General features: G+C 45.0%; 1 protein-coding gene across 1 annotated transcript in view; it reads left to right on the top strand.

Annotated features, from left to right (window-relative positions):
- Positions 1-7: 7 nt before the first annotated feature.
- The window catches only part of LOC124025772 (neurobeachin-like), a gene marked incomplete at both ends in the record, with an annotated part of 75819 nt that continues 49978 nt past the window's right edge, over positions 8-25848 (top strand). The window contains 6 exons of the mRNA XM_046339108.1: positions 8-124; positions 4992-5111; positions 6124-6270; positions 12496-12552; positions 12993-13133; positions 19158-19291. Coding sequence (XP_046195064.1) covers positions 8-124; positions 4992-5111; positions 6124-6270; positions 12496-12552; positions 12993-13133; positions 19158-19291 — 716 coding nt within the window. The remainder of the gene's footprint in view (positions 125-4991; positions 5112-6123; positions 6271-12495; positions 12553-12992; positions 13134-19157; positions 19292-25848) is intronic.

Here is a 25848-nt window from a genome sequence, read left to right as displayed (position 1 = left end):
TCGAACCAGTAAAGGTATTGGCTACTCAGCTCACTTTGTGGGTAACTGTCTGATCGTCACATCCCTGAAGTCCAAGGGGAAAGGCTTCCAACACTGTGTGAAGTACGACTTTCAACCCCGCAAGGTAGGCACTGCACACATCGAATGTCCCAATTGGCACCCTATTCCCTATATAGTGCACTACTTTAGACCAGAGCCCTATGGAACCCTATTCCCTATATAGTGCACTACTTTAGACCAGAGCCCTATGGAACCATATTCCCTATATAGTACACTACTTTAGACCAGAGACCTATGGAACCCTATTCCCTATATAGTGCACTACTTTAGACCAGAGCCCTATGGAACCCTATTCCCTATATAGTACACTACTTTAGACCAGAGACCTATGGAACCCTATTCCCTATATAGTGCACTACTTTAGACCAGAGCCCTATGGAACCCTATTCCCTATATAGTGCACTACTTTAGACCAGAGCCCTATGGAACCCTATTCCCTATATAGTGCACTACTTTAGACCAGAGACCTATGGAACCCTATTCCCTATATAGTGCACTACTTTAGACCAGAGCCCTATGGAACCCTATTCCCTATATAGTGCACTACTTTAGACCAGAGCCCTATGGAACCCTATTCCCTATATAGTACACTACTTTAGACCAGAGACCTATGGAACCCTATTCCCTATATAGTGCACTACTTTAGACCAGAGCCCTATGGAACCCTATTCCCTATATAGTGCACTACTTTAGACCAGAGCCCTATGGAACCCTATTCCCTATATAGTGCACTACTTTAGACCAGAGCCCTATGGAACCCTATTCCCTATATAGTACACTACTTTAGACCAGAGACCTATGGAACCCTATTCCCTATATAGTGCACTACTTTAGACCAGAGCCCTATGGAACCCTATTCCCTATATAGTGCACTACTTTAGACCAGAGCCCTATGGAACCCTATTCCCTATATAGTGCACTACTTTAGACCAGAGACCTATGGAACCCTATTCCCTATATAGTGCACTACTTTAGACCAGAGCCCTATGGAACCCTATTCCCTATATAGTGCACTACTTTAGACCAGAGCCCTATGGAACCCTATTCCCTATATAGTACACTACTTTAGACCAGAGACCTATGGAACCCTATTCCTATATAGTGCACTACTTTAGACCAGAGCCCTATGGAACCCTATTCCCTATATAGTGCACTACTTTAGACCAGAGCCCTATGGAACCCTATTCCCTATATAGTGCACTACTTTAGACCAGAGCCCTATGGAACCCTATTCCCTATATAGTACACTACTTTAGACCAGAGCCCTATGGAACCCTATTCCCTATATAGTGCACTACTTTAGACCAGAGCCCTATGGAACCCTATTCCTATATAGTGCACTACTTTAGACCAGAGCCCTATGGAACCCTATTCCCTATATAGTGCACTACGTTAGACCAGAGACCTATGGAACCCTATTCCCTATATAGTGCACTACTTTAGACCAGAGCCCTATGGAACCCTATTCCCTATATAGTGCACTACTTTAGACCAGAGCCCTATGGAACCCTATTCCCTATATAGTACACTACTTTAGACCAGAGACCTATGGAACCCTATTCCCTATATAGTGCACTACTTTAGACCAGAGCCCTATGGAACCCTATTCCCTATATAGTACACTACTTTAGACCAGAGCCCTATGGAACCCTATTCCCTATATAGTGCACTACTTTAGACCAGAGCCCTATGGAACCCTATTCCCTATATAGTGCACTACTTTAGACCAGAGACCTATGGAACCCTATTCCCTATATAGTGCACTACTTTAGACCAGAGCCCTATGGAACCCTATTCCCTATATAGTGCACTACTTTAGACCAGAGCCCTATGGAACCCTATTCCCTATATAGTACACTACTTTAGACCAGAGACCTATGGAACCCTATTCCCTATATAGTGCACTACTTTAGACCAGAGCCCTATGGAACCCTATTCCCTATATAGTGCACTACTTTAGACCAGAGCCCTATGGAACCCTATTCCCTATAGTGCACTACTTTAGACCAGAGCCCTATGGAACCCTATTCCCTATATAGTACACTACTTTAGACCAGAGACCTATGGAACCCTATTCCCTATATAGTGCACTACTTTAGACCAGAGCCCTATGGAACCCTATTCCCTATATAGTGCACTACTTTAGACCAGAGCCCTATGGAACCCTATTCCCTATATAGTGCACTACTTTAGACCAGAGACCTATGGAACCCTATTCCCTATATAGTGCACTACTTTAGACCAGAGCCCTATGGAACCCTATTCCCTATATAGTGCACTACTTTAGACCAGAGCCCTATGGAACCCTATTCCTCCCTCTCCTCTCTCCTCTCTCCTCTTCCCCCTCTCCTCTCCTCTTCCTCCTCTCCTCTCCCTCCCTCTTCCCCCTATCCTCCCTCTCCTCTCTCCTCTTCCCCCTATCCTCCCTCTCCTCTTCCTCCTCTCCTCTCCTCTCCTCCTCTCCTCTCCTCTCCTCTTCCACCTATCCTCCCTCTCCTCTCTCCTCTCTCCTCTTCCACCTATCCTCCCTTTCCTCTCCTCTCTCCTCTCTCCTCTCCTCTCATCTCCTCTCCTCTCCTCTCCTCTCTCCTCTTCTCCCTCTCCTCTCTCCTCTTCTCCCTCTCCTCTCTCCTCTTCTCCCTCTCCCTCTCCTCTTCCCCCTCTCCTCTTCCACCTATCCTCCCTCTCCTCTCCTCTCTCCTCTTCCCCCTCTCCTCTCCCTCTCCTCTCTCCTCTTCCCCCTCTCCTCTTCCACCCATCCTCCCTCTCCTATCCTCTCCTCTCCTCTCCTCTCCTCTCCTCTCCTCTCCTCTCCTCTCCTCTCCTCTCCTCTCCTCTCCTCTCGTCTCCTCTCCTCTCCTCCCATCTCCTCTCCCTCTCCTCTCTCCTCTTCCCCCTCTCCTCTTCCACCTATCCTCCCTCTCCTCTCTCCTCTTCCCCCTCTCCTCTTCCACCCTCCCTTTCCTCCCTCTCCTCTTCCCCATATCCTCCCTCCCTCTCCTCTTCCACCTATCCTCCCTCTCCTCTCCCCCTCTCCTCTCCTCCCTCTCCTCTTCCCCTCTCCCTCCCCTGTCCTCCCTCCCCTCTCTAACCCTCTCTAACCCCCTGTAGAACCTCCTCGTAGAAACTTGTATAGAATCATTCTTTAGGATGTTTTTATCATAAATGTTCAATAGTGTTCCAACCGGAGAATTCCTCTGTCTTTAGAAAAGCAATGGAACGAGAGCTATAACTCTCTCGTGACCGTGCCTTAGAGCCTGTGACACTCTGTCAGACACCTGGCTCAATCCCCTCTCATTCGCCCCCACCTCACAGTAGAAGCCTGAAACAATGTTCTAAAGACTGTTGACATCTAGTGGAAGCCTTGGGAAGTGCAATATGACCCCATAGACACTGTATATTGGAATGGCAAGGAGTTGAAAAACTACAAACCTCAGTTTTCCCACTTCCTGGTTGGATTTTTTCTCAGGTTTTTCGCCTGCCATATGAGTTCTGTTATACTCACAGACATCATTCCAACCGTTTTAGAAACTTAAGAGTGGTTCTATCCAAATCTACTACTAATAATATGCATATATTAGCATCTGGGACAGAGTAGGAGGCAGTTCACTCTGGGCACCTTATTCTTCCAAGCTACTCAATACTGCCCCCCTGTCACCAAGAAGTTAAACTCCTAAATCTGTGCCCTGACACCTGAAATATCAACCCTGTAACCTGTATCCTCAGCCCTGTATCCTCAGCCCTGTAACCTGTATCCTCAGCCCTGTAACCTGTATCCTCAGCCCTGTAACCTGTATCCTCAGCCCTGTAACCTGTATCCTCAGCCCTGTAACCTGTATCCTCAGCCCTGTATCCTCAGCCCTGTAACCTGTATCCTCAGCCCTGTAACCTGTATCATCAGCCCTGTAACCTGTATCCTCAGCCCTGTAACCTGTATCCTCAGCCCTGTAACCTGAAATATCAGCCCTGTAACCTGTATCCTCAGCCCTGTAACCTTAAATATCAGCCCTGTAACTTTAAATATCAGCCCTGTAACCTGACATATCAGCCCTGTAACCTGTATCCTCAGCCCTGTAACTTTAAATATCAGCCCTGTAACCTGACATATCAGCCCTGTAACCTGTATCCTCAGCCCTGTAACTTTAAATATCAGCCCTGTAACTTTAAATATCAGCCCTGTAACCTAACATATCAGCCCTGTAACCTTAAAATCCTAACCCTCTTCTAACACTCTCTAACCCTCTCCAACCCTCTCTAACCCTCTTCAACCCTCTCTAACCCTCTCTAGCCCCCTCTAACCCTCTCTAACCCTCTCTAACCCCCTCTAACCCTCTCTAGCCCCCTCTAACCCTCTCTAGCCCCCTCTAACCCTCTCTAGCCCCCTCTAGCCCTCTCTATAACCCTCCAGAACCCTCTCTAACCCCCTCTAACCCTCTCTAACCCCCTCTAACCCCCTCTAACCCTCTCTAACCCCCTCTAACCCCTCTAACCCTCTCTAACCCTCTCTAACCCCCTCTAACCCTCTCTAGCCCTCTCTAGCCCTCTCTAGCCCTCTCTAGCCCTCTCTAACCCTCCAGAACCCTCTCTAACCCTCTCTAACCCTCTCTAGCCCTCTCTAACCCTCCCGAACCCTCTCTAACGCTCTCTAGCACCCTCTATCGCTCTCTAACCCCCTCTAACCCTCTCTAACCCTCTCTAGCCCTCTCTAACCCTCCCGAACCCTCTCTAACCCTCTCTAGCCCCCTCTATCGCTCTCTAACCCCCTCTAACCCTCTCTAACCCCCTTCTAATTCTCTCTAACCCCCTTCTAATTCTCTCTAACCCTCTCTATCGCTCTCTAACCCCCTCTAACCCTCTCTAACCCCCTCTAACCCTCTCTAACCCTCCCGAACCCTCTCTAACCCTCTCTAACCCCCCTCTCTGTGTTTCAGTGGTACATGATCAGCATCGTCCACATCTACAACCGCTGGAGGAACAGTGAGATCCGTTGCTATGTCAACGGTCAGCTGGTCTCTTACGGTGACATGGCCTGGCACGTCAACACCAACGACGTAAGAAACCCCCCCCTTTCCATCTCCCCGTTACCGTGAAAACAACGTGTCCCTTGTTCCTGTGTTTTGGAGATATCTGATAAATCCTCGATCACGTGTCCCAATCAAACTCCCTGTCAGCCCTCCTTCAATCCAATGCTTTTAGAGCTGTGTGTAGTAGTGTACACTTCAGGAGAAAGGGAGGTTAGCCTGGTGATTAAGAGCGTTTGGTTAGTGGTATAAAAATAAAAAATAAACGGTTGCTGGTTTGAATCCCAGAGCCGACTACGTGAAGAATCTGTCGATGGGCCCTTTGAGCAAGGCACAAGCCTTTTTGCACCTGCAAGTCACTCTGGGTAAGAGAGTCTTACTAACATGAAATGAATTATTGTGGCGTATCCTGAGTCTGTGACGTAGCATCTGGGGGTGTATGACAGGACATTAACAGGACATTAACAGGACATTGTTGTACATCTCTACATCCTGTGGACCTGTTTGCTGCAACCTCAGGTTACCAGGTGTCTCTGTGATCAGTGATTTATTCTGTTGGGTGTCTGTGGCTCGTGTGATGAAGGATCGTTTGATCTTCCTCAGCGAGTTGATTAGTGATGCCTGGGAGAAGCATGATACACCTGTGTGTGTGTGTGTGTGTGTGTGTGTGTGTGTGTGTGTGTGTGTGTGTGTGTGTGTGTGTGTGTGTGTGTGTGTGTGTGTGTGTGTGTGTGTGTGTGTGTGTGTGTGTGTGTGTGTGTGTCTGGACGACAGAAAGGTTTTGATCATATCTGTACTTCTCCCTCTGTGAGATCAAGACTGTTATTATGAATTACTGTTGAATGCATATTAGGAATTACTAATGACCAATACTAATGACCTCCCTCCTTTCTCTCTCCCTCCCTCCCTCCCTCCCCTCTCTCACTCTCTCTCTCTCTCTCTCTCTCTCTCTCTCTCTCTCTCTCTCTCTCTCTCTCTCTCTCTCTCTCTCCCCACCTCTCTCTCTCTCTCTCTCTCTCTCCCCACCTCTCTCTCTCTACAGAGTTATGATAAGTGTTTCCTAGGTTCGTCGGAGACGGCAGATGCTAACAGGGTGTTCTGTGGTCAGCTGGGGGCCATCTACGTGTTCAGTGAGGCTCTCAATCCCGCTCAGATCTTCGCCATACATCAACTGGGTCCGGGCTACAAGGTAGGGCTAAACCATGCTACACACACACACCAGAGTATGTGGGCAGAGTTGAGTAGTTTGAAATGGTTCTCGTTGCTCACGGAGCCCTTTCCGGCTGCTCCTCTAAAAACCTCTCCTCACAGGTAAAGGAAACTGACGCTCCAAATTGGCGCCATTCATTAAAATCACAATTTAACAAACACCCATCTATTTATTTGTATTTATTTAACCAGGAATGGCTCATTGAGATTAAAATCTCTTTTTCAAGAGCACCCTGACCAAGTCATTACAACAACAAAAATACAGGCAGACAACATGAAAAACTACAAGCTAGTAAGTTGACTTCCGGCGCCGACAGAGATGGCCGCCTCGCTTCGCGTTCCTAGGAAACTATGTAGTTTTTTGTTTTTTTTACGTGTTATTTCTTACATTAGTACCCCAGGTCATCTTAGGTTTCATTACATACAGTCGAAAAGAACTACTGAATATAAGATCAGCGTCAACTCACCATCAGTACGACCAAGAATATGACTTTCGCGAAGCGGATCCTGTGTTCTGCCTTACAAACAGGACAACGGAATGGATCGCAGCCGGCGACCCAAGGAAACGAATCCGTAAAAGTGGGAAACGAGGCGGTCTTCTGGTCAGACTCCGGAGACGGGCACATCGTGCACCACTCCCTAGCATTCTCCTCGCCAATGTCCAGTCTCTTGACAACAAGGTTGATGAAATCCGAGCAAGGGTAGCATTCCAGAGGGACATCAGAGACTGTAACGTTCTTTGCTTCACGGAAACATGGCTCACTGGCGAGACGCTATCGGAATCGGTGCAGCCAGCTGGTTTCTCCACGCATCGCGCCGACAGAAACAAACATCTTTCTGGTAAGAAGAGGGGCGGGGGCGTATGCTTCATGGTTAACGTGACGTGATCATAACATACAGGAACTCAAGTCCTTCTGTTCACCTGATTTAGATTTCCTCACAATCAAATGTCGACCGCATTATCTACCAAGGGAATTCTCTTCGATTATAATCACAGCCGTATATATTCCCCCCCCCAAGCAGACACATCAATGGCTCTGAACGAAATTTATTTGACTCTTTGCAAACTGGAATCCATTTATCCGGAGGCTAAATTGTAGCTGGGGATTTTAACAAGGCAAATCTGAAAACAAGACTCCCTAAATTTTATCAGCATATCGATTGCGCAACCAGGGCAGGAAAAACCTTGGATCATTGCTATTCTAACTTCCGCGACGCATATAAGGCCCTGCCCTGCCCTCCTTTCGGAAAAGCTGACCACGACTTGTTGATCCCTGCCTACAGACAGAAACTTAAACAAGAAGCTCCCGCGCTGAGGTCTGTCCAACGCTGGTCCGACCAATCTGATTCCACGCTTCAAGATTGCTTCGATCACGTGGACTGGTGTTCTGCATTGGGTCAAACGACAACATTGATGAATAAGCTGATTCGGTGAGCGAGTTCATGGGCAAGTACATCAGTGATAACAATATTGACGAATACGCTGATTCGGTGTGCGAGTTCATTCGAACGTGCGTTGAAGATGTCGTTCCCATAGCAACGATTAAAACATTTTCCCAAACCAGAAACTGTGGATTGATGGCAGCATTCGCGTGAAACTGAAAGCCCGAACCTTTTAATCAGGGCAAGGTGACCGGAAACATGACCGAATACAAACAGTGTAACTATTCCCTCCGCAAGGCAATCAAACAAGCTAAGCGTCAGTATAAAGACAAAGTAGAGTCGCAATTCAACGGCTCAGACACAAGAGGCATGTGGCAGGGTCTACAGTCAATTACGGACTACAAGAAGAAAACCAGCCCAGTCACGGACCAGGATGTCTTGCTCCCAGGCAGACTAAATAACTTTTTTGCCCGCTTTGAGGACAATACAGTGCCACTGACACGGCCTGCAACGAAAACATGCAGATTCTCCTTCACTGCAGCCGACGTGAGTAAAACATTTAAACGTGCTAACCCTCGCAAGGCTGCAGGCCCAGACGGCATCCCCAGCCGCGTCCTCAGAGCATGTGCAGACCAGCTGGCTGGTGTGTTTACGGACATATTCAATCAAACCTTATCCCAGTCTGCTGTTCCCACATGCTTCAAGAGGGCCACCATTGTTCCTGTTCCCAAGAAAGCTAAGGTAACTGAGCTAAACGACTACCGCCCCGTAGCACTCACTTCCGTCATCATGAAGTGCTTTGAGAGACTAGTCAAGGACCATATCACCTCCACCATACCTGACACCCTAGACCCACTCCAATTTGCTTATTTCCCAAATAGGTCCACAGACGATGTAATCTCAACCACACTGCACACAGCCCTAACCCATCTGGACAATCGGAATACCTATGTGAGAATGCTGTTCATCGACTACAGCTCAGCATTTAACACCATAGTACCCTCCAACTCGTCATCAAGCTCGAGAACCTGGGTCTCGACCCCGCCCTGTGCAACTGTATCCTGGACTTTCTGACGGGCCGCCCCCCAGGTGGTGAGGGAAGGTAACAACATCTCCACCCCGCTGATCCTCAACACTGGGGCCCCACAAGGGTGCGTTCTGAGCCCTCTCATGTACTCCCTGTTCACCCATGACTGCGTGGCCATGCACGCCTCCAACTCAATCATCAAGTTTGCAGACGACACTACAGTGGTAGGCTTGATTACCAACAACGACGAGACGGCCTACAGGGAGGAGGTGAGGGCCCTCGGAGTGTGGTGTCAGGAAAATAACCTCACACTCAACGTCAACAAAACTGAGGAGATGATTGTGGACTTCAGGAAACAGCAGAGGGAACACCCCCCCCTATCCACATCGACGGGACAGTAGTGGAGAGGGTTGTATGTTTTAAGTTCCTCGGTGTACACAGACAAACTGAAATGGTCCACCCACACAGACAGCATCGTGAAGAAGGCGTAGCAGCGCCTTTTCAACCTCAGGAGGCTGAAGAAATTTGGCTTGTCACCAAAAGCACTCACAAACTTCTACAGATGCACAACCGAGAGCATCCTGGCGGGCTGTATCAACGCCTGGTACGGCAACTGCTCTGCCCACAACCGTAAGGCTCTCCAGAGTGTAGTGAGGTCTGCACAACGCATCACCGGGGGCAAACTACCTGCCCTCCAGGACACCTACACCACCCAATGTCACAAGAAGGCCATAAAGATCATCAAGGACAACAACCACCCGAACCACTGCCTGTTCACCCCGCTATCATCCAGAAGGCGAGGTCAGTACAGGTGCATCAAAGCTGGGGACCGAGAGACTGAAAAACAGCTTCTATCTCAAGGCCATCAGACTGTTAAACAGCCACCACTAACATTGAGTGGCTGCTGCCAACACACTGACTCAACTCCAGCCACTTTAATAATGGGAATTGATGGAAATTGATGTAAAATATATCACTAGCCACTTTAAACAATGCTACCTTATATAATGTTTACTTACCCTACATTATTCATCTCATATGTATACGTATATACTGTACTCTACATCATCTACTGCATCCTTATGTAACACATGTATCACTAGCCACTTTAACTATGCCACTTTGTTTACATACCCTACATTACTCATCTCATATGTATATACTGTACTCGATACCATCTACTGCATCTTGCCTATGCTGCTCTGTACCATCACTCATTCATATATCTTTATGTACATATTCTTTATCCCTTTACACTGTGTATAAGGTAGTAGTTTTGGAATTGTTAGCTAGATTACTTGTTGGTTATCACTGCATTGTCGGAACTAGAAGCACAAGCATTTCGCTACACCCGCATTAACATCTGCTAACCATGTGTATTTGACAAATACATTTGATTTGACTTGCTTTGATTTGTTGACCTTTGTAGATAGCAATGTTAACATTAACAGAACTAGATTGACCTTAATAGGTAACTAGGTGGACCTTAATAGGTAACTAGGTTAACCTTTAACATAAAACTAGTTTGAGTAGTTTTAGTAGGTAACTAGGTTGACCTTAGTATGCAACTATGCTGACCTTAGTAGGTAACTTGATTGACCTTAGTAGGTAACTTGATTGACCTTAGTAGGTAACCAGGTTGACCTTTGTAGGTAACTAGGTTGACCTTTGTAGGTAACTAGGTAGACCTTAGTAGGTAACTCCGTTGACCTTACTAGTTAACTAGGTTGACCTTTGTAGGTAACTAGTTTAACCTTACTAGTTAACTAGGTTGGCTTTTGTAGGTAACTTGGGGTCGAGAGATGAACGCTGTGTTCATTTCACTAACACAAACACAATCCATTCTATGTCATTCCTCTCTATCTATGCCTTCTTTTCTTTCATGAATTAATATATTGTATTTCCTACCTTTCCCCCTCCTCCTCTATATCCCCTTATCTCCCCATCTATCTCCCCTTATCTTCCCCCTCTATCTCCCCCTTATCTCCCCCTCTATCTCCGCCTTATCGCCCCCTCCTCCTCTATATCCCCTTATCTCCCCCTCCTCCTCTATCTCCCCCTCTATCTCCGCCTTATCTCCTCCTCCTCCTCTATCTCCCCCTTATCTCCCCCTCCTCCCATATTTCCCCCGTAACTCCCCCTCCTCTATCTCCCCTTATATCCCCCTCTATCTCCCCTTATCTTCCCCTCCTCCTCTATCTCGCCTTATCTCCCCCTCCTCCCCCTATATCCCCTTATCTCCCCCTCCTCCTCTATCTCCCTCTCTCCCCTATATCCCCTTATCTCCCCCTTCTCCTCTATCTCCCCCTCTCCCCTATATCCCCTTATCTCCCCCTCGTCCCCTATATCCCCTTATCTCCCCTCCTCCCTCTCTCCCCTTATCTCCCCCTCCTCCTCTCTCTCCCCCTATCTCCCCTATATCCCTTATCTCCCCCTCCTCCTCTCTCTCCCCCTATCTCCCCTATATCCCCTTATCTCCCCCTCCTCCTCTCTCTCCCCTATCTCCCCTATATCCCCTTATCTCCCCCTCCCCTCTCTCTCCCCTATCTCCCCTATATCCCCTTATCTCCCCTCCTCCTCTCTCTCCCTATCTCCCCTATATCCTCTTATCTCCCCCTCCTCCCCTTATCTCCCCCTCCTCCTATATCCCCTTATCTCCCCCTCCTCCTCTATATCCCCTTATCTCCCCCCTCCTCCTCTATATCCCCTTATCTCCCCCTCCTCCCCTTATCTCCCCCTCCTCCTATATCCCCTTATCTCCCCCTCCTCCTCTATATCCCCTTATCTCCCCCTCCTCCTCTATATCCCCTTATCTCCCCCTCCTCCCCTATATCCCCTTATCTCCCCCTCCTCCTATATCCCCTTATCTCCCCCTCCTCCTCTATATCCCCTTATCTCCCCCTCCTCCTCTATATCCCCTTATCTCCCCCTCCCCTATATCCCCTTATCTCCCCCTCCTCCCCTATATCCCCTTATCTCCCCCTCCTCCCCTTATCTCCCCCTCCTCCTATATCCCCTTATCTCCCCCTCCTCCTCTATATCCCCTTATCTCCCCCTCCTCCTCTATATCCCTTATCTCCCCCTCCTCCCCTATATCCCCTTATCTCCCCCTCCTCCCCTTATCTCCCCCTCCTCCTATATCCCCTTATCTCCCCCTCCTCCTCTATATCCCCTTATCTCCCCCTCCTCCTCTATATCCCCTTATCTCCCCCTCCTCCCCTATATCCCCTTATCTCCCCCTCCTCCTATATCCCCTTATCTCCCCCTCCTCCTCTATATCCCCTTATCTCCCCCTCCTCCTCTATATCCCCTTATCTCCCCCTCCTCCCCTATATCCCCTTATCTCCCCCTCCTCCCCTATATCCCCTTATCTCCCCCTCCTCCCCTTATCTCCCCCTCCTCTATATCCCCTTATCTCCCCCCTCCTCCTCTATATCCCCTTATCTCCCCCTCCTCCTCTATATCCCCTTATCTCCCCCTCCTCCCCTATATCCCCTTATCTCCCCCTCCTCCCCTTATCTCCCCCTCCTCCTCTATATCCCCTTATCTCCCCCTATCTCCCCTATATCCCCTTATCTCCCCCCCCCCTCTCTCCCCCTATCTCCCCTATATCCCCTTATCTCCCCCTCCTCCTCTCTCTCCCCCTATCTCCCTATATCCTCTTATCTCCCCCTCCTCCCCTTATCTCCCCCTCCTCCTATATCCCTTATCTCCCCCTCCTCCTCTATATCCCTTATCTCCCCCTCCTCCTCTATATCCCCTTATCTCCCCCTCCTCCTCTCTGTCCCCCTGTAGAGCACCTTTAAGTTTAAGTCGGAGAGTGATATCCACTTGGCAGAGCACCATAAGCAGGTAGGCAGGTTGTTGAGGAAAAGTTGGACAGACTACGACTGTGACTATGTGGTTCTCTACAATTGAAGGGAAACTGATCTTTTCTACTTCCCCAGAGTCAAATGAACTCGTTGATATCATTTTGGCGGTGGGAGGGACCAATGCTAACTGAACCAATGCTAACTGAACCAATGCTAACTGAACCAATGCTAACTGAACCAATGCTAACTGAACCAATGCTAACTGAACCAATGCTAACTGAACCAATGCTAACTAGCGTTAGCTCAATGACTAGTAGTCTATGGGCATGCTAGCATAGAAGTAGTGTCTGACTCTGGGGAGGTATAAAAATGTCTTAATTGCCGTACTCTTGCTGTATCCCATTAAGATGAATGCGCTGACTGTAAGTCCCTCTGGATAAGAGAGTTTACTAAATGACTGAAATGTGAAATGTACTGTAGGTCCTGTATGACGGGAAGCTGGCCAGCTCCATCTCTTTCACCTACAACGCCAAGGCCACCGACGCACAGCTCTGTCTGGAGTCATCGCCCAGAGAGAACACATCCAACTTCGTTCACTCACCACACGCACTCATGCTGCAGGTCAGTGGGGGGGGAGGGGAGGGAGGGGGAGGGGGAGGGAGGCGGGTGGGGTGGCTGAGTGAGGGAGGGAGGGGTGAGGGAGGGAGGGAGGGAGGGGGAGGGAGGGGGTGGGGTGGGCTGAGTGAGGGGGGGTGAGGGAGGGGGTGAGGGAGGGAGGGGGAGGGAGGGAGGGGGGGGTGAGGGAGGGTGAGGGAGGGAGGGAGGGAGGGGGAGGGAGGCGGGTGGGGTGGCTGAGTGAGGGAGGGGTGAGGGAGGGGGGGGGAGGGGGAGGGAGGGGTGAGGGAGGGAGGGGGTGAGGGAGGGAGGGGGGTGAGGGAGGGAGGGGGGGTGAGGGAGGGAGGGAGGGAGGGGGTGAGGAAGGGGGGTGGAGTGTGTGTGTGTCACGTCTTTGTTTTAGTATGGTCAGGGCGTGAGTTGGGTGGGTTGTCTTTGTTTTAGTATGGTCAGGGCGTGAGTTGGGTGGGTTGTCTTTGTTTTAGTATGGTCAGGGCGTGAGTTGGGTGGGTTGTCTTTGTTTTAGTATGGTCAGGGCGTGAGTTGGGTGGGTTGTCTTTGTTTTAGTATGGTCAGGGCGTGAGTTGGGTGGGTTGTCTTTGTTTTAGTATGGTCAGGGCGTGAGTTGGGTGGGTTGTCTTTTATTATGTCTTTGTTTTAGTATGGTCAGGGCGTGAGTTGGGTGGGTTGTCTTTGTTTTAGTATGGTCAGGGCGTGAGTTGGGTGGGTTGTCTTTGTTTTAGTATGGTCAGGGTGTGAGTTGGGTGGGTTGTCTTTGTTTTAGTATGGTCAGGGCGTGAGTTGGGTGGGTTGTCTTTGTTTTAGTATGGTCAGGGCGTGAGTTGGGTGGGTTGTCTTTGTTTTAGTATGGTCAGGGCGTGAGTTGGGTGGGTTGTCTTTGTTTTAGTATGGTCAGGGTGTGAGTTGGGTGGGTTGTCTTTTATTATGTCTTTGTTTTAGTATGGTCAGGGCGTGAGTTGGGTGGGTTGTCTTTGTTTTAGTATGGTCAGGGCGTGAGTTGGGTGGGTTGTCTTTGTTTTAGTATGGTCAGGGCGTGAGTTGGGTGGGTTGTCTTTGTTTTAGTATGGTCAGGATGTGAGTTGGGTGGGTTGTCTTTTATTATGTCTTTGTTTTAGTATGGTCAGGGCGTGAGTTGGGTGGGTTGTCTTTGTTTTAGTATGGTCAGGGTGTGAGTTGGGTGGGTTGTCTTTTATTATGTCTTTGTTTTAGTATGGTCAGGGCGTGAGTTGGGTGGGTTGTCTTTGTTTTAGTATGGTCAGGGCGTGAGTTGGGTGGGTTGTCTTTGTTTTAGTATGGTCAGGGAGTTGGGTGGGTTGTCTTTTGTTATGTCTTTGTTTTAGTATGGTCAGGGCGTGAGTTGGGTGGGTTGTCTTTGTTTTAGTATGGTCAGGGCGTGAGTTGGGTGGGTTGTCTTTGTTTTAGTATGGTCAGGGCGTGAGTTGGGTGGGTTGTCTATGTTCCTTTTTCTATAATTTGGTATTTCTGTGTTTGGCCTGGTGTGCTTCTCAATCAGAGGCAGCTGTCAACATTTGTCCCTGATTGAGAACCATACTTAGGTAGCCTGGTTGTCCCTGATTGAGAACCATACTTAGGCAGCCTGGTTGTCCCTGATTGAGAACCATACTTAGGTAGCCTGGTTGTCTCTGATTGAGAACCATACTTAGGTAGCCTGGTTGTCCCTGATTGAGAACCATACTTAGGCAGCCTGGTTGTCCCTGATTGAGAACCATACTTAGGCAGCCTGGTTGTCCCTGATTGAGAACCATACTTAGGCAGCCTGGTTGTCCCTGATTGAGAACCATACTTAGGCAGCCTGGTTGTCCCTGATTGAAAACCATACTTAGGGAGCCTGGTTGTCTCTGATTGAGAACCATACTTAGGGAGCCTGGTTGTCCCTGATTGAGAACCATACTTAGGCAGCCTGGTTGTCTCTGATTGAGAACCATACTTAGGGAGCCTGGTTGTCCCTGATTGAGAACCATACTTAGGTAGCCTGGTTGTCTCTGATTGAGAACCATACTTAGGCAGCCTGGTTGTCCCTGATTGAGAACCATACTTAGGTAGCCTGGTTGTCTCTGATTGAGAACCATACTTAGGCAGCCTGGTTGTCCCTGATTGAGAACCATACTTAGGCAGCCTGGTTGTCCCTGATTGAGAACCATACTTAGGCAGCCTGGTTGTCCCTGATTGAGAACCATACTTAGGCAGCCTGTTTTCAGCCTTTGAGTTGTGGGTTGATTATTGTCCATTCTGTGTTGTCTGTATTTACCATTCAGGACTGTTTTGTTTCGTTCTCGTTGTTTTGTTTTGTGTTCATGATAATAAATTATCAATATGGACACTTACCACGCTGCGCGTTGGTCCTCCTCTTCTTCCATTTACATTTACATTTACATTTAAGTCATTTAGCAGACGCTCTTATCCAGAGCGACTTACAAATTGGTGCATTCACCTTATGACATCCAGTGGAACAGTCACTTTACAATAGTGCATCTAAATCTTAAAGGGGGTGAGAGGGAATACTTATCCTATCCTAGGTATTCCTTAAAGAGGTGGGGTTTCAGGTGTCTCCGGAAGGTGGTGATTGACTCCGCTGTCCTGGCGTCGTGAGGAGTTTGTTCCACCATTGGGGGCCAGAGCAGCGAACAGTTTTGACTGGGCTGAGCGGGAGCTGTACTTCCTCAGTGGTAGGGAGGCGAGCAGGCCAGAGGTGGATGAATGCAGTGCCCTTGTTTGGGTGTAGGGCCTGATCAGAGCCTGGAGGTACTGAGGTGCCGTTCCCCTCACAGCTCCGTAGGCAAGCACCATGGTCTTGTAGTGGATGCGAGCTTCAACTGGAAGCCAGTGGAGAGAACGGAGGAGCGGGGTGACGTGAGAGAACTTGGGAAGGTTGAACACCAGACGGGCTGCGGCGTTCTGGATGAGTTGAAGGGTTTAATGGCACAGGCAGGGAGCCCAGCCAACAGCGAGTTGCAGTAGTCCAGACGGGAGATGACAAGTGCCTGGATTAGGACCTGCGCCGCTTCCTGTGTGAGGCAGGGTCGTACTCTGCGGATGTTGTAGAGCATGAACCTACAGGAACGGGTCACCGCCTTGATGTTGGTTGAGAACGACAGGGTGTTGTCCAGGATCACACCAAGGTTCTTAGCGCTCTGGGAGGAGGACACAATGGAGTTGTCAACCGTGATGGCGAGATCATGGAACGGGCAGTCCTTCCCCGGGAGGAAGAGCAGCTCCGTCTTGCCGAGGTTCAGCTTGAGGTGGTGATCCGTCATCCACACTGATATGTCTGCCAGACATGCAGAGATGCGATTCGCCACCTGGTCATCAGAAGGGGGAAAGGAGAAGAGTAGTTGTGTGTCGTCTGCATAGCAATGATAGGAGAGACCATGTGAGGTTATGACAGAGCCAAGTGACTTGGTGTATAGCGAGAATAGGAGAGGGCCTAGAACAGAGCCCTGGGGGACACCAGTGGTGAGAGCGCGTGGTGAGGAGACAGATTCTCGCCACGCCACCTGGTAGGAGCGACCTGTCAGGTAGGACGCAATCCAAGCGTGGGCCGCGCCGGAGATGCCCAATTCGGAGAGGGTGGAGAGGAGGATCTGATGGTTCACAGTATCGAAGGCAGCCGATAGATCTAGAAGGATGAGAGCAGAGGAGAGAGAGTTAGCTTTAGCAGTGCGGAGCGCCTCCGTGATACAGAGGAGAGCCGTCTCAGTTGAAAGACTAGTCTTGAAACCTGACTGATTTGGATCAAGAAGGTCATTCAGAGAGAGATAGCGGGAGAGCTGGCCAAGGACGGCACGTTCAAGAGTTTTGGAGAGAAAAGAAAGAAGGGATACTGGTCTGTAATTGTTGACATCGGAGGGATCGAGTGTAGGTTTTTTCAGAAGGGGTGCAACTCTCGCTCTCTTGAAGACGGAAGGGACGTAGCCAGCGGTCAGGGATGAGTTGATGAGCGAGGTGAGGTAAGGGAGAAGGTCTCCGGAAATGGTCTGGAGAAGAGGGGAGGGGATAGGGTCAAGCGGGCAGGTTGTTGGGCGGCCGGCCGTCACAAGACGCGAGATTTCATCTGGAGAGAGAGGGGAGAAAGAGGTCAGAGCACAGGGTAGGGCAGTGTGAGCAGAACCAGCGGTGTCGTTTGACTTAGCAAACGAGGATCGGATGTCGTCGACCTTCTTTTCAAAATGGTTGACGAAGTCGTCTGCAGAGAGGGGGAGGGGGGGGGAGGGGGAGGAGGATTCAGGAGGGAGGAGAAGGTGGCAAAGAGCTTCCTAGGGTTAGAGGCAGATGCTTGGAATCTAGCGTGGTAGAAAGTGGCTTTAGCAGCAGAGACAGAGGAGGAAAATGTAGAGAGGAGGGAGTGAAAGGATGCCAGGTCCGCAGGGAGGCGAGTTTTCCTCCATTTCCGCTCGGCTGCCCGGAGCCCTGTTCTGTGAGCTCGCAATGAGTCATCGAGCCACGGAGCGGGAGGGGAGGACCGAGCCGGCCTGGAGGATAGGGGACATAGAGAGTCAAAGGATGCAGAGAGGGTGGAGAGGAGGGTTGAGGAGGCAGAATCAGGAGATAGGTTGGAGAAGGTTTGAGCGGAGGGAAGAGATGATAGGATGGAAGAGGAGAGAGTAGCGGGGGAGAGAGAGCGAAGGTTGGGACGGCGCGATACCATCCGAGTAGGGGCAGTGTGGGAGGTGTTGGATGAGAGCGAGAGGGAAAAGGATACAAGGTAGTGGTCGGAGACTTGGAGGGGAGTTGCAATGAGGTTAGTGGAAGAACAGCATCTAGTAAAGATGAGGTCGAGCATATTGCCTGCCTTGTGAGTAGGGGGGGAAGGTGAGAGGGTGAGGTCAAAAAGAGGAGAGGAGTGGAAAGAAGGAGGCAGAGAGGAATGAGTCGAAGGTAGACGTGGGGAGGTTAAAGTCGCCCAGAACTGTGAGAGGTGAGCCGTCCTCAGGAAAGGAGCTTATCAAGGCATCAAGCTCATTGATGAACTCTCCGAGGGAACCTGGAGGGCGATAAATGATAAGGATGTTAAGCTTGAAAGGGCTGGTAACTGTGACAGCGTGGAATTCAAAGGAGGCGATAGACAGATGGGTAAGGGAGAAAGAGAGAATGACCACTTGGGAGAGATGAGGATCCCGGTGCCACCACCCCGCTGACCAGAAGCTCTCGGGGTGTGCGAGAACACGTGGGCGGACGAAGAGAGAGCAGTAGGAGTAGCAGTGTTGTCTGTGGTGATCCATGTTTCCGTTAGTGCCAAGAAGTCGAGGGACTGGAGGGAGGCATAGGCTGAGATGAACTCTGCCTTGTTGACCGCAGATCGGCAGTTCCAGAGGCTACCGGAGACCTGGAACTCCACGTGGGTCGTGCGCGCTGGGACCACCAGATTAGGGTGGCCGCGGCCACGCGGTGTGGAGCGTTTGTATGGTCTGTGCAGAGAGGAGAGAACAGGGATAAACAGACACATAGTTGACAGGCTACAGAAGAGGCTACGCTAATGCAAAGGAGATTGGAATGACAAGTGGACTACACGTCTCGAATGTTCAGAAAGTTAAGCTACGTAGCAAGAATCTTATTGACTAAAATGATTAAAAATGATACAGTACTGCTGAAGTAGGCTAGCTGGCAGTGGGTGCGTTGTTGACACTACACTAATCAAGTCGTTCCGATGAGTGTAATAGTTTCTGCAGTGCTGTTATTCGGGGGCTAGCTGGCTAGCTAGTAGTGTTGTTTACGTTACGTTGCGTTAAAAGAACGACAATAGCTGGCTAGCTAACCTAGAAAATCGCTCTAGACTACACAATTATCTTTGATACAAAGACGGCTATGTAGCTAGCTATGTAGCTAGCTACGATCAAGCAAATCAAACCTTCCACCAACAACGGCAGTTACAGTGTGTGTCCCTGACTTTAATCTGTGTATTGATGGTATGTTTTCTCTCCTGTAGGTTATGAAGGTCATATTGACCCATTTTACAGGGTGTGTGTCCTAACAGTGTGTTCTCTCCTGTAGGATGTGAAGGCCATAGTTACCCACTCCATCCACAGTGCCATCCATTCTATAGGAGGGATTCAGGTCCTCTTCCCTCTCTTCTCACAACTGGACTACAGACAACTCAACGACAGCTCTGTGGACACCAGCGTGTGGTGAGTAGGAGGGAGGGAGGGAGGGAGAGCTCTGTGGACACCAGTGTGTGGTGAGTAGGAGGGAGGGAGGGAGGTCTGTGGACACCAGCGTGTGGTGAGTAGGAGGGAGGGAGGGAGGTCTGTGGACACCACTGTGTGGTGAGTAGGAGGGAGGGAGGGAGGGAGAGCTCTGTGGACACCAGCGTGTGGTGAGTAGGAGGGAGGGAGGGAGGTCTGTGGACACCACTGTGTGGTGAGTAGGAGGGAGGGAGGGAGGTCTGTGGACACCACTGTGTGGTGAGTTTTGATTAGGAGGGAGGGAGGTCTGTGGACACCAGCGTGTTGTGAGTAGGAGGGAGGGAGGGAGGGAGGTCTGTGGACACCACTGTGTTGTGAGTAGGAGGGAGGGAGGTCTGTGGACACCACTGTGTTGTGAGTAGGAGGGAGGGAGGGAGGTCTGTGGACACCACTGTGTGGTGAGTAGGAGGGAGGGAGGGAGGTCTGTGGACACCACTGTGTTGTGAGTAGGAGGGAGGGAGGGAGGTCTGTGGACACCACTGTGTGGTGAGTAGGAGGGAGGGAGGGAGGTCTGTGGACACCACTGTGTGGTGAGTTTTGATTAGGAGGGAGGGAGGTCTGTGGACACCAGCGTGTTGTGAGTAGGAGGGAGGGAGGGAGGGAGGTCTGTGGACACCACTGTGTTGTGAGTAGGAGGGAGGGAGGTCTGTGGACACCACTGTGTTGTGAGTAGGAGGGAGGGAGGTCTGTGGACACCACTGTGTGGTGAGTAGGAGGGAGGGAGGTCTGTGGACACCACTGTGTGGTGAGTTGTTATTAGGAGGGAGGGAGGTCTGTGGACACCAGCGTGTGGTGAGTAGGAGGGAGGGAGGTCTGTGGACACCACTGTGTTGTGAGTAGGAGGGAGGGAGGGAGGTCTGTGGACACCACTGTGTTGTGAGTAGGAGGGAGGGAGGTCTGTGGACACCACTGTGTTGTGAGTAGGAGGGAGGGAGGTCTGTGGACACCAGCGTGTTGTGAGTAGGAGTGAGGGAGGGAGGTCTGTGGACACCACTGTGTGGTGAGTAGGAGGGAGGGAGGGAGGGAGGTCTGTGGACACCACTGTGTAGTGAGTAGGAGAGAGGGAGGGAGGTCTGTGGACACCAGCGTGTGGTGAGTAGGAGGGAGGGAGGGAGGTCTGTGGACACTACTGTGTGGTGAGTAGGAGGGAGGGAGGGAGGTCTGTGGACACCAGCGTGTGGTGAGTAGGAGGGAGGGACGGGGAACAAAAGAGAGAAAGATCCCACATTCTCGATCTCTCTCTTTATCTATCCATGTATGTGTGTCTCTCTCTCTCTCTGCGTGTCCCAGAGTTCTAAGCCCCCCAAGGTGCCATTAGTAAGTCTGTATAAAGATGAGGGGCTAAATCCTCTACATATTTAATGTCTCAGCAATGCACTACTCTATCTAGAGCTACACTACTATATACTGTTACAGTACTATGTTGTAACGTTGGACTGCTGTTCAGCGAATGATTAGCTGTTTCTAATTATGTGATTTAAATTAATCAGGTAATTAATGAATTTCCTTCTTACATTCTCATTCTGAACATCTCATCTGGAAATCTGCACAAACCCGAGTCTCACTAAATCATTCCGTACCGCACCAATCTAGTTGATTATTTAGTTACTAACAAGCTAAAATGATAATATACACAGTCTGGGCCATTGATTAGAACTTAGTACGATGACAACAGGTCCCTAGCAGACCAACACAATATGACACGTGTTACGCAAAATAGGGATTTCAAGAGAGCGAGAGAGAGAAAACAATCTCTTTGATCTGGACATTTTCCACACAACGTACAATATGCAAACGTCAAGCACATGGTGGGAAAACTCTTCAAGTTACACTGTTTTCATTATAATGTTGTCATTTAACTTTTAATAACATAACAACAACAACAACTTTCCTTTACATATTCTATCCTCATTACTACCGTTTTGGCTGACGAAACCTATTGTCCAAAAGTCCATTTATTGCATGTTACTGTTCTGAGGTAGGTTCTCCATCGGCCCATCATACATTTCATTCCTCCACAGTGAGAGGACAAAGGGATTTTATGACTGCTGCATTAAGATTTGCAATGGGTGTGAGGTGTCATATACCCCCCCCGACTCCATACCTCTCCGTCTCTCCCCCTCTGGTGGGTGTGAGAGATGTCTCTGTGGGGGTGTGGTTCACGGTAACCTGACACGAACAGGACAGACATGACAACTACTATAACTATATACTGTTATTATACTACTATAACTATATACTGTTATTATACTACTAGAACTATATACTGTTATTATACTACTATAACTATATACTGTTACAGTACTACTATAACTATATACTGTTATTATACTACTATAACTATATACTGTTATTATACTACTAGAACTATATACTGTTACAGTACTACTATAACTATATACTGTTATTATACTACTAGAACTATATACTGTTATTATACTACTAGAACTATATACTATTATACTACTATAACTATATACTGTTACAGTACTACTATAACTATATACTGTTATTATACTACTAGAACTATATACTGTTATTACACTACTAGAACTATATACTGTTACAGTACTACTATAACTATATACTGTTACAGTACTACTATAACTATATACTGTTACAGTACTACTATAACTATATACTGTTATTATACTACTAGAACTATATACTGTTATTATACTACTAGAACTATATACTGTTATTATACTACTAGAACTATATACTGTTACAGTACTACTATAACTATATACTGTTACAGTACTACTATAACTATATACTGTTACAGTACTACTATAACTATATACTGTTATTATACTACTATAACTATATACTGTTATTATACTACTATAACTATATACTGTTATTATACTACTATAACTATATACTGTTATTATACTACTAGAACTATATACTGTTATTATACTACTATAACTATATACTGTTATTATACTACTATAACTATATACTGTTATTATACTACTATAACTATATACTGTTATTATACTACTAGAACTATATACTGTTATTACACTACTAGAACTATATACTGTTACAGTACTACTAGAACTATATACTGTTATTATAGTACTATAACTATATACTGTTATTATACTACTATAACTATATACTGTTATTATACTACTAGAACTATATACTGTTACAGTACTACTATAACTATATACTGTTACAGTACTACTATAACTATATACTGTTATTATACTACTAGAACTATATACTGTTATTATACTACTATAACTATATACTGTTACAGTACTACTATAACTATATACTGTTATTATACTACTAGAACTATATACTGTTATTATACTACTAGAACTATATACTGTTATTATACTACTATAACTATATACTGTTATTATACTACTATAACTATATACTGTTATTATACTACTAGAACTATATACTGTTATTATACTACTATAACTATATACTGTTATTATACTACTAGAACTATATACTGTTACAGTACTACTATAACTATATACTGTTACAGTACTACTATAACTATATACTGTTATTATACTACTATAACTATATACTGTTATTATACTACTAGAACTATATACTGTTACAGTACTACTATAACTATATACTGTTATTATACTACTAGAACTATATACTGTTACAGTACTACTATAACTATATACTGTTACAGTACTACTATAACTATATACTGTTACAGTACTACTATAACTATATACTGTTATTATACTACTAGAACTATATACTGTTATTATACTACTAGAACTATATACTGTTACAGTACTACTATAACTATATACTGTTATTATACTACTAGAACTATATACTGTTACAGTACTACTATAACTATATACTGTTACAGTACTACTATAACTATATACTGTTACAGTACTACTATAACTATATACTGTTATTATACTACTATAACTATATACTGTTATTATACTACTATAACTATATACTGTTACAGTACTACTATAACTATATACTGTTATTATACTACTAGAACTATATACTGTTACAGTACTACTATAACTATATACTGTTACAGTACTACTATAACTATATACTGTTATTATACTACTATAACTATATACTGTTACAGTACTACTATAACTATATACTGTTACAGTACTACTATAACTATATACTGTTATTATACTACTAGAACTATATACTGTTACAGTACTACTATAACTATATACTGTTACAGTACTACTATAACTATATACTGTTATTATACTACTAGAACTATATACTGTTACAGTACTACTATAACTATATACTGTTATTATACTACTAGAACTATATACTGTTATTATACTACTATAACTATATACTGTTACAGTACTACTATAACTATATACTGTTATTATACTACTATAACTATATACTGTTACAGTACTACTATAACTATATACTGTTATTATACTACTATAACTATATACTGTTATAGTACTACTATAACTATATACTGTTACAGTACTACTAAAACTATATACTGTTATTATACTACTATAACTATATACTGTTACAGTACTACTATAACTATATACTGTTATTATACTACTATAACTATATACTGTTATTATACTTAACTATATACTGTTATTATACTACTATCACTATATACTGTTATTATACTAAACTATATACTGTTATTATACTACTATATACTGTTATTATACTAAACTATATACTGTTATTATACTACTATATACTGTTATTATACTAAACTATATACTGTTATTATACTACTATATACTGTTATTATACTACTATATACTGTTATTATACTACTATATACTGTTATTATACTAAACTATATACTGTTATTATACTACTATATACTGTTATTATACTAAACTATATACTGTTATTATACTACTATATACTGTTACAGTACTACTATAACTATATACTGTTATTATACTACTATATACTGTTATTATACTACTATATACTGTTATTATACTAAACTATATACTGTTATTATACTACTATATACTGTTATTATACTACTATATACTGTTATTATACTACTATATACTGTTATTATACTACTATATACTGTTATTATACTAAACTATATACTGTTATTATACTACTATATACTGTTACAGTACTACTATAACTATATACTGTTATTATACTACTATATACTGTTATTATACTAAACTATATACTGTTATTATACTACTATATACTGTTACAGTACTACTATAACTATATACTGTTATTATACTACTATATACTGTTATTATACTACTATATACTGTTATTATACTAAACTATATACTGTTATTATACTACTATATACTGTTATTATACTACTATATACTGTTATTATACTACTATATACTGTTATTATACTACTATATACTGTTATTATACTAAACTATATACTGTTACAGTACTACTATAACTATATACTGTTATTATACTACTATATACTGTTATTATACTAAACTATATACTGTTATTATACTAAACTATATACTGTTATTATACTACTATATACTGTTATTATACTACTATATACTGTTATTATACTACTATATACTGTTATTATACTACTATATACTGTTATTATACTAAACTATATACTGTTATTATACTACTATATACTGTTACAGTACTACTATGACTATATACTGTTATTATACTACTATATACTGTTATTATACTAAACTATATACTGTTATTATACTACTATATACTGTTACAGTACTACTATAACTATATACTGTTATTATACTACTATATACTGTTATTATACTAAACTATATACTGTTATTATACTACTATATACTGTTATTATACTACTATATACTGTTATTATACTACTATATACTGTTATTATACTACTATATACTGTTATTATACTACTATATACTGTTATTATACTACTATATACTGTTATTATACTACTATATACTGTTATTATACTACTATATACTGTTATTATACTACTATATACTGTTATTATACTACTATAACTATATACTGTTATTATACTACTATATACTGTTATTATACTACTATATACTGTTATTATACTAAACTATATACTGTTATTATACTACTATATACTGTTATTATACTGTTATTATACTACTATAACTATATACTGTTATTATACTACTATATACTGTTATTATACTGTTATTATACTACTATATACTGTTATTATACTACTATAACTATATACTGTTATTATACTACTATATACTGTTATTATACTGTTATTATACTACTATAACTATATACTGTTATTATACTAAACTATATACTGTTATTATACTACTATATACTGTTATTATACTACTATATACTGTTATTATACTACTATATACTGTTATTATACTGTTATTATACTACTATAACTATATACTGTTATTATACTACTATAACTATATACTGTTACAGTACTACTAGAACTATATACTGTTATTATACTACTAGAACTATATACTGTTATTATACTACTATAACTA

Source organism: Oncorhynchus gorbuscha, unplaced genomic scaffold, assembly GCF_021184085.1.
Source record: "Oncorhynchus gorbuscha isolate QuinsamMale2020 ecotype Even-year unplaced genomic scaffold, OgorEven_v1.0 Un_scaffold_2442, whole genome shotgun sequence".
Classification (NCBI taxonomy): Eukaryota; Metazoa; Chordata; class Actinopteri; order Salmoniformes; family Salmonidae; genus Oncorhynchus; species Oncorhynchus gorbuscha.
This window is presented reverse-complemented; position numbering and strand designations above follow the sequence as displayed.